This window comes from Portunus trituberculatus, chromosome 16, assembly GCF_017591435.1.
Source record: "Portunus trituberculatus isolate SZX2019 chromosome 16, ASM1759143v1, whole genome shotgun sequence".
Lineage (NCBI taxonomy): Eukaryota > Metazoa > Arthropoda > Malacostraca > Decapoda > Portunidae > Portunus > Portunus trituberculatus.
This window is the reverse complement of record NC_059270.1, coordinates 8,715,943-8,728,715: the sequence shown is the minus strand read 5'-3', so window position 1 is coordinate 8,728,715 and position 12,773 is coordinate 8,715,943. Positions and strand designations below refer to the sequence as shown.

Genomic DNA, 12,773 nt, shown 5'->3' with positions numbered 1-12,773 from the left:
AAGTAGTCCGCCTCAAAGTACTCAATATCCAATCTCCCGCGTCATAAACATCTGCTTCCCTTGAGGCCTGACAACCCGTACGTAAAGGAAAACTTCACCACAGCCTGCTGCGCCCCACCGAAGCATCAAGTGACCACCAAAAACACACTGCTAAATTTACGATAGTGAATTTAAAGATAAAATTTCAATGTACACGATTACATGTTGACATATTCGCCCTGATTCTTAATTGTTTATACTGTCATAAACTTATCTTTAGCTTGCACTTCCCAAACTTTATTCACTCCTCCTTAAAGTCAGTTATCATGAAGTTGAACACTGTACACTGATATGAATTTTAAAGTGTATTTTCAGTCAGGTAGTGGTGGTGGTAGTGGTGGTGATGTTCGTAACGGTAGATAATCCGTCACAATAATCGTAGTATCCTGTCTTTCCTCCTCTTCCTTATCATCACCATCATCATCATCAGCAGCAGAAACATAATCCCACCATCCTCATCACTAAATGTTATTGCAAGCGCACACACACAGTTCAGGTTTCCCCGCCCTGCCCATCACTGTTGGGCTTAATGGAGATAAACAAGGCTCGGTGAATGGTTGTCGAGGGCCGAGGTTTGGGATGCAGGGATGAGACGTCTATTGCATTATGGAAGCGGATTAAGTGTACCTCATCACTGCAGAGAGAGAGAGAGAGAGAGAGAGAGAGAGAGAGAGAGAGAGAGAGAGAGAGAGAGAGAGAGAGAGAGAGAGAGAGAGAATAAGGGTTGTCTCTCTCTCTCTCTCTCTCTCTCTCTCTCTCTCTCTCTCACACACACATACACACACACATAACACGAGTTTTAGGATATGCTACAAGCGATGACTTTATTTCCTCGTGTGTTGTTGTTACCATTACATGACATTGGTGGATATGTGAATTAATCAGAAATTGCTCTTTATTACTCCAACAAAAAATTACTGTACATTCTATCAATTTTCCAATATTACCTAGCGATGCGGCGGTTATCAGGTCAAGCCAGCCACCCGTGTACAGAAAGGTTTTATGAAATAGTATCACTTGTCTTCTGCCTTGCCCGTGCTGTTCATTACAGTTAAGTTCTCTCTCTCTCTCTCTCTCTCTCTCTCTCTCTCTCTCTCTCTCTCTCTCTCTCTCTCTCTCTCTCTGTTTTTCTCTTCCTCCCTTTCCTCTTTTATTATTGTGCTTCTTTCAATTAGCTTTTTTTTTTTTTTAACCAGGTTCACGTTCACGCACCTACACACACACACACACACACACACACACACACACACACACACACACACACACACACACACACACACACAGAGCATATGTACTGCCAAACCATTACCTGTTGAAACACTAATAGCTCTCACTCTGTTACATTCCACTACCTTCCCATACCTGCCCTTGTTTGGCAAACGACATTGTACACATGATATTCTTCAAATAGGAACAAAAACTGACGTCTCCTTTAGAGAGCACGAGGATCCACCATGAAGGAGACATAAAAGACCTTTATTAGCTTTGCTCCCAGCAGTGTTCGCGTATACCAGGTGTGCATGTTGGTTGACAAGTAAACACCAACGGAGGAATGAACTCGCCAAGGAACGGTACAGAATAATGAAAGTTTTTAGATACTTCTACCTGATCTAATTAGAGACAAGGAGAGAAAAGAAAGAGTAGAACTTTAGTATGGTGATGCGGTAAAGCCGAAACAAATGAATTGATATTTCATATTAAAGAAAACGATCAATGATATAAAAAAAAATCTCTTAAAATATCGTCCTTGGAAAAGAAAATAGAGAAAAAAATAACAAGGAACCGAAATATCATTTTCATAAGAGCATACACAGAAAGTTACTAGAAATAAAACCAATAATGTGTACAATTAGATTACATAACAAGACTAACTGCGCCTTTTCACCACGAAGTATGAACCACACTCGGAGGATGCGCTTTCAAACTACTACATGTTAGGAGGATAAGAAAAATGGTTTTCACCCGGAGAAATGTATAGAAATAGGTAACAAAAATATAATCTGACAGCGACACAGGCCATATAGGGTACGAGTGATAATAAAATGAAATACGTAAAAAAACATGGATAACAAGGTACAGGTTTAACTGGCGACACGTGAAAAAAAAACATGATCCTTCACCTCCATTCTCTCTCTCTCTCTCTCTCTCTCTCTCTCTCTCTCTCTCTCTCTCTCTCTCTCTCTCTCAGAAGAGGGTACAAAACGTCGCTCATTCTGCAACCAGACTAGAAATACACAGTCGTGTATTCCTTATGCATCGTCAAAGGTAATAGGATGGGCGAGGCGAAGGTAACAGGAGCTCTTTCCTCTATTATTCTGTCCCTCACTAAGAAACAAGACGTGACGCCTTGTCTGGCCGACCTCCATTTCAGGGCGTCCCAGTCCCATGTTACCTGGTGTGTGTGTGTGTGTGTGTGTGTGTGTGTGTGTGTGTGTGTGTGTGTCACACAGAAAAGAATACGAGCAGAAAAAGACAGACAACCAACCGAACAGATAGACAGAAAAAACACGTAGAGCTGTCCAGGGACGGATTGGCATGTAATCCTCGGGCAACCAATCCGTCACCACTAAACTGTTAGCCAGCAGTGGACGTGTGGTGGAGAACTCATTGTGTCCCTTCACTGGAACAGCTCTCTTTACCTTTGCTCTTTTATATTAATTAGTTTTTAAAGTATTTTACGCGAAAAAGTACAACCATAGCCTATAAATTCACTTGGTATTTTACTTTATATCTTTTTGTTTACAGATAGCCTTGCTTTTATTCTTTCTACGTAATACTTAAACTTTAAATACGGTCATCATTGTTGTCGTTGCTTTGAATATCGTTGTTATCGTTGCAGTAATGGTAGTTGTCTTTTTTTGCTTCTTCTGTTGCATTTCTAACTATGGTTTATGGGAGGCAATGTTCTTATTGATTTCTAAATACCTGTACTTAACCAGAAAAAAACTCCTATCATTGATTTGATTGTTACTTCTGTTGTTACAGTTGTTAGTTATTTTTGTTGTAGATATCTCTGTAACTGTTTTGTAAGATGTTTGTAAGAAGGGCGCCAGCCAAATGTAACAAAATTCATGAAATAAAAGGTTTATTGAAAGTGCCAAATCTCTAAGTCTAAAGTGTAGTGGAAAGAATAATAAAATAAATATAAAGGAAGGAGTCTCGAAACCTCCCTCATTGTTGCTATTGTTGTTGTAGCTGCTGCTGTTGTTGTTGAGACTATTGATTTTTATGTTGTTATCATATATGAGAGGATGCCCCATCGATGAAAATAATTTAGGGATAAGGATCGTATATTCGAGGTTCCCTTTAACCAATACAGTTCCGAAACACTGCCAATGTATCTATTTGTCTCTTATATTCAATGTCTACAATAGATAACATACGTAAAAGTTCACGCCACTGCAAGGGAAACCACACACAGTATTGAGGTGTTGTTTTGGTAATTCGCCAACGACATAACGCAGCTACAGGAAAGGATCAATTCTTGCATCAATAAGCTGATGAAAAAGTGACCAGCAGCAAAGACATTGTATAACAGGTAACGAGGATGGGAAAGGCATGCAGCTGAAAAATTTACACACTCGATAATCATGATAACTTCGACGAAACAACAATAGATATGATACTATTACTGACTATGAGGAACTGAACAAAAATTAGTACAGACAATATTTCATTGGCTAAACATATATTGTTATGAATCCTGCTCGGAAACATCAAGACTGGAGATTTATGACAGGAAAAAATGATCAAATTATGCAACACAGATGAATTTTCCTTTCTGAGTGGGATCTGGCATAAGATACACATTGGATATATTTTACTAAGATAACTGAAAGGTAATTGAAAGATTCCTGGTGTCAGAGAAACAAAATAAGGTTACATTCACGCCAGGGAAAACTTGAGACAATCATCAGCGTATGACACCTGGTTCTTGGCCGTCCTACTACAACCCTGTTAAAAAATAAGCTTAAAATTGGGAAGACGACGGATATTAAAAAAGTTATTGAATAGATATGTACTAGGCGTCATCAGAAAAATCTTTTCATGTTCACGTTTCACATTTACCCCTGTAAACCCTCTCCTTAGAGACGCCCACACTTGTATATTGCTTTCTTGACAAAAGGTGGCGCAGTGCCACCCTTTCTTATTATTATACGCCTAGTACAATACATACAATGATGATGATGATGTATGTACGCCTGATGAGTATGATGATGATGTTCAAGAGAGCAGATAAAATATAGTGAAGACGAGGTGATGAGAGAGAGAGAGAGAGAGAGAGAGAGAGAGAGAGAGAGAGAGAGAGAGAGAGAGAGAGAGAGAGAGAGAGAGAGAGAGAGAGAGAGAGAGAGAGAGAGAGAGAGAGAGAGAGAGAGAGAGAGAGAGAGAGAGAGAGAGAGAGAGAGAGAGAGAGAGAGAGAGAGAGAGAGAGAGAGAGAGAGAGAGAGAGAGAGAGAGAGAGAGAGAGAGAGAGAGAGAGAGAGAGAGAGAGAGAGAGAGAGAGAGAGAGAGAGAGAGAGAGAGAGAGAGAGAGAGAGGGGAGGGGACCTGAAAGTTAATGAAATTTGCCCAGAGTTCCTACAATTCAAGTTTCACTCCGTTACTCTAAGTCTGCTGTTTGATGTATATATGATATATGTAAGTATCATATCTGTTTATTTATTTTTCTTTTTCCCGGATGTAAAAACTCAGGGATTTACTTAATACCCTCCAGTGATTGGCCCTGACGACGCCACCTGTACACAACATTTTTTTTTATTTTATGCAAGAGGGAAGGCTGCCAAGGGCAACAAAATGTTAGGAAAAAAAGGCCCACTGGAAGTGCAGGTTCCCTAAAAGGTCCGAAAGAGTCATCCAAAAGCCTGGGACAAATATCTTGACACCTCTCTTTTAAAAGAAGTCCAGTCATAGGAAGATGGAAATACAGAAGCAGGCAGGGAGTTCCAGTTTCAGTGAAAGGTATGAATGATTGAGAGTACTGGTTAACCCTTGTATTAGAGGGTTGGACAGAACAGAGATGAGAGGAAGGAGAAAGCCTTATGCAGCGATGCCGCAGGAGGAGGGGAGGCATGCATTTAGCAAGATCAGTAGAGCAGTTAGCATGAAAATAACGGTAAAAGATAGAATGACATGCAACATTTCGGCGGTGAAAAAAGGCTGAAGATTGGTAATATGCTCAAATAACAATGAAACATGACGCAAAATCTTGAAATATAATAAAAAATTATATATATATATATATATATATATATATATATATATATATATATATATATATATATATATATATATATATATATATATATATATATATATATATATATATATATATATATATATATATATATATATATATATATATATATATATATATATATATATATATATATATATATATATATATATATATATATATATATATATATATATATATATATATATATATATATATATATATATATATATATATATATATATATATATATATGCATCACAACGAATCTTCATGAATTCCGAACACAAAATACTTCAAACAGATTTTTCTTTTACATAGTCCTTCATGACAATGCAGACACTCACTTCTTTTCTCTCTACTGTACTCTGCTTATCCTTCTTCTATAAATCATATCCAGAAATTAGTCAAACAATTTAAAATCGATCCTACAGTTTACGTATTAATTAATATTGCTTTCGATCACATGAAACAGAATATTAAGGATTAATTTTAGAACAATTACCTAACACAAAAATGTAAAATATATAAAAAAATCATAATATTGCTTTATGGAATAAGCATTTTTTTTTCTGGATACAGTCTTTCACAATCATATATACACTCACTTATTCCTTCACTCGTACCTCGTAGTTTTATATGACCTAAATGGAGCGCCACTACACAGTAATTTCAATCTGTTCCTACATTAATGATCTACTGTTTTCTCATCCTCCACCACAAACCACATACCTCGTTTAGGGCGTGTATGTCCTCGATTGTGATGACGCGGTCTTTGTTGTGGTCAAACACGTCGGTGAAGTAATACGTGAATTTCTCCACCTGGAAGTCTGAGAGATAAATTTTGCCCTCTGGAGGCTGCAGGTCGTCGTCATCTTCGAAGGGCCGCCTCACCCACGTCGCTGTGGAAGATGGAAAACAAAAATCAGTCACCGTTCGTGCATGAGTGAGCAGAGAGAGACACGAATGGAAGGGAGGTATCTGAGGGAACAGAGTGAGGGATTGGCAAAGGAGGCTTGGAAGGGGAAGTGACTATAGCTAAGACCTTTCCCAGAGGTAGGAAGATCCGCCATTCACGTAACACCTGTTCCATTCCCCACCATCGCTCCTTGTGTTGCAGTGTATGTCTGGAAAGAAACCAGGGAATCCAGACGAGGGAATCTTCCAGTGATGATCATACGAAAACCCATAACAAATCAATTAGAGATGACCACCAATTCGTAAAAACGCTGTAGAAACCAACTTAAGACTATCAAATCCAGCAAGAACAGCAAAACCAGTATCAACAAAAATGTAGTCTCGCGCACATTTGCGTGTGTGTGTGTGTGTGTGTGTGTGTGTGTGTGTGTGTGTGTGTGTGTGTGTGAGTGTAGGTCGCACTCTCATACCAAAGGGAACATCTGGAGGACATGTACGTTGTCTTTACCAAAAGGCTATACAACTATTACTGAAAAAAATAAGTAGAAATAACAGGACAGATACTACTACCATCAAAACAGAAACACAAGCAGAGCCAAAAACACCTAAAAATTTCAACGATCGCTTCATCATCAACTTATCCGAGAACATCAACAACTCAGGAGAAAGTGACGTAGCGTTCCATCACTTTACATCTATGTCTCATAATATTGGTGGCCGCAGTGTATCAAGAGAATCACCATTGGAATAGTGATGCCGCCACTAATCAGCCTATGAACACAACACTTCAACGCTGATATGTCGAGATAAACAGATTAACATTCGACACCTCATAAACACGTCAATTACCGCACCCACATCCTCCTCGTGCGCAACAAATACGTGCTTTATTATCAAGTATCAAGGAACCTCTCCAGATTTGGTTAATTCTTTTGACCCTTTTCCTTTATAGACTGGCACCTCAACGAACTTTTATATCATGTTTTTGGTGCCTTTGGACACCATCTATCTTACATAAAAATATACCTGTCTTATACATACATATATATATATATATATATATATATATATATATATATATATATATATATATATATATATATATATATATATATATATATATATATATATATATATATATATATATATATATATATATATATATATATATATATATATATATATATATATATATATATATATATATATATATATATATATATATATATATATATATATATATATATATATATATATATATATATATATATATATATATATATATATATATATATATATATATATATATATATATATATACACACACACACACACACACACACACTGTATAAATGCACATATACACGAAACTTTTGTAAATCATCCCGGAAGATTCCGTAATTGATTTCAGAGGGGGGCCATGATGCCTCGAGGTGAAGGTCAGGACTATTTCCGAAAGGGGTGAGATTCCAGAAAATTAATCGCAGCAAATATCTCTTCCTGCAAGCAGGAAACAAGCCATAACTCAGATATCATCCCATTATCTGCGAAGCAATGATAAGTCGAAATCTTGATGATAAAGGATTTCTCATCACGGTTCATAGTAAAACAGGCATCGATAGGTTATGGAAAAATGCTTGAAATTAGTGCAAATTTTAGTATGTCGGTGGTTTGCGCTTACCTTTGACAAACTGATGTAAAACTATTCATGATAACTTTCTCTATTACAGCCATGGTATTAAGAGTCAGCCTTGCAAGACTCGCAGTGAGGACACAAGCTGTTCTGTATAAACAATAGTTGAGGGATCACTTCGGCTCAAAAAGGCAAGCCTATGGATTTTGCTCTTCTGAACTAAAGCACACTGGATGTGAATTGAATGTCCACAAGCTAAAAGCTCAGGAAATACAGGAAAAATACTTTGGTGGTCCTATGCCTGAAAGAGAGAGAGAAGAGGAAGCTGGAAAATAATTTAGCTGGGAGTGAATAATGAGAAAGGAAACAATGGGGAAGTTAACAGGGGGAAGAGCTTGATGGCTTGGCGACAGAGTAGGGAATGAAGGGATGAAGAGACGGTGTTTATGATAAATAGCAGGAGGCTGCCTGGCAAAACAACTTCGTCCTGCTCCACCTCCCTTATTCCTTCCAGATGCTGAAAAGAATGTATCCTCCATTTTCATGTCTCAGTAAATTAATCGAGAAATATAGCTAACATCACAGTCTATTATATCCATATTGAGTTTAACAGAAAATATCGCTCCCTTAAATAATTTGAATCCAGACAATCATAATCTTTTTGGTTTTTCACTGGCATAAAAAGAACTTAAAATCATGCTTAGTCTTTTCTGCAACTTCAGCTCAGACTATAGAATTCTTTAACAGAGACAACACTATTATTCCAGAAAAAAATCCCATCACATTTATTGCTCCAAATCAACCATTATCATGTAACACTCTTATTAGATTCAGCATTATAACAGACCATTAGGAGTCCACGGTTCTTACATACAACACGTTGCAAATTTATCATTATTGCTTGTAACAGCACACCGACAAGGTGGCAATACAGTACAGCACAACACACATTTATGCATACATCTGCACTGACATCACAAAGTCTCTCCTCCACACCATCGCCAGACATTCATATCTCGTGTGTCACGCCACGATCCATCCTAATAATTGTTCTTCCCTAAATACAGTTACGCCAAGCTCCCATTTTCCTTTCATTGCCCACACATTAATTGCAACACAAACACACACACACACACACACACACACACACACACACACACACACACACACACACACACCGCGTAGTGTATTGGTTAGCACACTCGGCTCACAACCGAGAAGGCCAGGGTTCGACTTCCGCTCCCGAAGCTAATGGGCGAGCCTCTTAATGTGTAGCCCCTGTTCACCTAGCAGCAAGTATGTACGGGATGTAATTTGAGGAGTTGTGGCCTCGCTTTCCCGGTGTGTGAGGTATGGTGCAGTCTTAGTCCTATCCGAAGATCGGTCTATGAGTTGTCAGCTCGCTCCTTAATGGGGAAGACTGGCTGGGTGACTAACAGGTGACCGTAAATATAATACACACACACACACACACACACACACACACACACACACACACACACACACGTATAATATTACTTTTCAGCCTCTCATAACGCCGCACCAATGTAATTTCTGCCGTACCCAGCACCACCATTTTCATCCTCTTAATCTTCATTACCACAACAAATATGAATTTCCCAACTTCCCGCCAGTGTGTGTTGAGGGTACGTACCGTGCTGATTCGCTGGGTTGGGAGGGAAGAAGGGTAACAAGCACATGGCTGTTGTCTGGAGGATGTTTGCAACAGGAAGTTATGATTAAGTCTCTCTCTCTCTCTCTCTCTCTCTCTCTCTCTCTCTCTCTCTCTCTGTTTACCCTCCATCTGCTGGTCTCTTCCGCCTACACTAATGGACTTTGGCATTAGACGCCGCGGGGACTCTCTGTCAAGCGTCACCCTCAACAAAGAGGCAACGGGGACAACGGGTCTCGCCTCGCCTACCTGCAGATGCGCCTCAGTTTCCCCAGTGGTAATTTAAATGTCCATTATATTTAACACGTGCTATTTGTGTGCGTGTGCAGCTACGAACTGTGGCCCTCATGTGGTGAGACTCAAATGAGAAACTAGTGTTTAAGATGTGTGTGTGTGTGTGTGTGTGTGTGTGTGTGTGTGTGTGTGTGTGTGTGTGTGTGTGTGTGTGTGTGTGTGTGTGTGTGTTTAAAAGAAAAAAAATATTTTGCAGATAATACATAAAAGTAACGCCCTCACACTCATGACATTTTTTCAAATTTCTAGGATTCTATGATGAATATTCGTGCTTTTGTTTGTACTTCTTTAATACTAGAACCATTAAGTTTTTGTTCTTTATTATACAATTGTGTCCATATACGCAAATACGTACTAATGCTTCTGTAGCCGCGTGTGTCTTTACTAAACAAACCTCACCTCAACACTTCTATAGATAGAATTCGTCAGATTTCTCACTGGTTTCTTTTATTATCTATGATTTTTTGATATTGGTTAAAAGAACACATTATTTTCCTCATTAGTATATGAAAATTCAGTTTTAAATGATTAGCCATCAGATATTTTCTTTCCCAAAGTTTAGATGTGATTCATCGGATTTCAATTTTTCTTGCACAAATGGCTTTTGCTTTCAGTAAGTTCATTTTTCAATCATTATTACTATTTTTCAGATAGTTTTTTTTTTAATCCTGAACGCGTAGAGTAACTCGTATTTTTGTGATTTTAAAGTCGTTTTATTTTTCTGTATCATCACACGACCGCAATTTACGCCTTCCTTTTTATTCTTGCCCCATTAAACAATAACAACATAAACCATTCAGTAAAATAGATTCTCTTTGAAATAAAAAATTCTGACAACTGCATTTCCATTTCCTCTCTGTTAAGTAATGGCTTCTGCACCTCACCTCCACATTACTGTTTCGCATTCCTAACTGTGAACTCCATCTTCCTGATCAATGTTTCTCTCATTAGTGTCACTCAAAAGCCTTTCAGAATTCTCGCCTCGACTAATTTACATTACATTCTCGTAACTTCATCCCTAGCACCTTTGTTTTTAGTAAAATTTTTCGTGCCACTTCCTACCCTTAATACTCTCACATTATGCACTTTCCATCCAAGTTGTTTTTTGTCTTGATTATTTTTCCGAACCGACATCTCATTAGCCCCCTTTTGCCATATAAAAATTACTAAATACTTTCTTACTGCTTCTGTCTGTCTGTCTGTCTGTCTATCTCATCTCACCTTAGTCTATCCAGCTTTCCCGGTAAGACACTGATAATGCATCTTATTTTTTGATAATCCATGACTTTTGCCATATAAAAATTACTAAATACTTTCTTGCTGCTACTGTCTGTCTGTCTGTCTGTCTATCTCATCTCACCTTAGTCTATCCAGCTTTCCCGGTAAGACACTGCTAATGCATCTTATTTTGTGATAATCCATGACTCTACCATTCCCACCCATTTTTCTCCTGTTACTTAACTTTCTTGAGCCAAGTAAATTCCATTAAGCTTCAAGATTGCTTCCTGAAATACTTTAAATATTTCTTAAACATTAAATCATCCTTTTTCTTCTTACTATTTGCTACACTGTTTCATGCTTTTAATTATCTTTACTTCATATTTCTCTTTCTCTATTCGTCTCTCACATTTCATAAATATGGAAAACTATTCAGTACCGTTTTGTCTCCCACCACAGAAAAAAAAAAAATCTTCTTGGACTACATGTAAGACGTTCTTCTCACGCTTATATATTGGAAAGCAATGCGCTGTGAATTATTACTAACTCTTTATATTCACATTCGCAACAACATTTCTGCTTTTTGGCGACGTTTAACTTATATTCTCAGATTTAATTTACTTCAGACACTTCGTTTACTTTAATTAATCCTTCCTGGCAGCGAGTCTTTATCTTGGAATTCAAGACCTGGACACAATTGCTTTCTTTCCTTTCCTAAAGCTTTCTAAACACTTCTTCAGCCATTCCAGGAAAGCAACGCGCGCGCACACACACACATACACACACACACACACACACACACACACACACACACACACACACACACACACAGAGGAAAAATAACCCTTCCATCCACTTTTTCCTCCTCCCAGATCGCCAGTAAAAGTTAATTGTTTTCCATTTCTCCTTGCCTCGTTGTACTTCCATCCACGTCAATGTTGAGTTTATCTCTCTTACACCTTTTATCCTTCCCCGTAAAGGCTCATCCCTCACGACAAATAGTCACGCTTTATCTGGTTGGCATCCAATCACTATCTCCTTCATAAACCTACTAACATTACCTTCTTTCCCGCTTCCCAGATTGTTTTCTCAGAAAGTTATAAATTCCATGCTTCTTTCATGTATTGTAGTTTTTCAGTTTTTCAAAGTGATTCTCTAGATCTGATGAATAAAAAAGAAACACTATAAAATTAATTTCACGTGTGTGTGTGTGTGTGTGTGTGTGTGTGTGTGTGTGTGTGTGTGTGTGTGTGTGTGTGTGTGTGTGTGTGTGTGTGTGTGTGTGTGTGTGTGTGTGTGTGTGTGTGTGTGTGTGTGTGTGTGTGTGTGTGTGTGTGTGTGTGTGTGTGTGTGTGTGTGTGTGTGTGTGTGTGTGTGTGTGTGTGTGTGTATTCTTAACTATTCACTCATTCATATTTATAATTTTCAATAAATTAAGTTTTAAAAAGAAAATGTTCGTTATTCATCATCTGTCTCCTCGCTTATTTCCTTCCTCTTTTATTAATTATCTTCCAGCTCTTCCTTTGACAAACATTCATCTGTTATCCTTCTTCCTTCCTTCTTTTCTCCCGCATTATCTTTTCCCATTACGATTGTCCTCTTATTCTTCTTCATTACCACTCTACCGTTCATTCATTAGTTCTCCTTTCCCTTTCTTTCCTTCTTCTCTTCAATATTACTCTGCAACTCTTAACTCTAACCATTTTACCATTTATAAGTTTTCCTTTTCCTCCTTCTTTACTTTCTCCCAGATTTTTCAAGAA

At 37.9% G+C, this 12,773-nt stretch overlaps 1 protein-coding gene across 1 annotated transcript in view; it reads right to left on the bottom strand.

The window, feature by feature from the left end:
* Positions 1–12,773, bottom strand: part of LOC123504568 — a 273,768-nt gene that overhangs the window by 34,249 nt on the left and 226,746 nt on the right. The window contains 1 exon segment of the mRNA XM_045255172.1: positions 6,008–6,177. Within this exon segment, the coding sequence (XP_045111107.1) occupies positions 6,008–6,177 (170 nt within the window).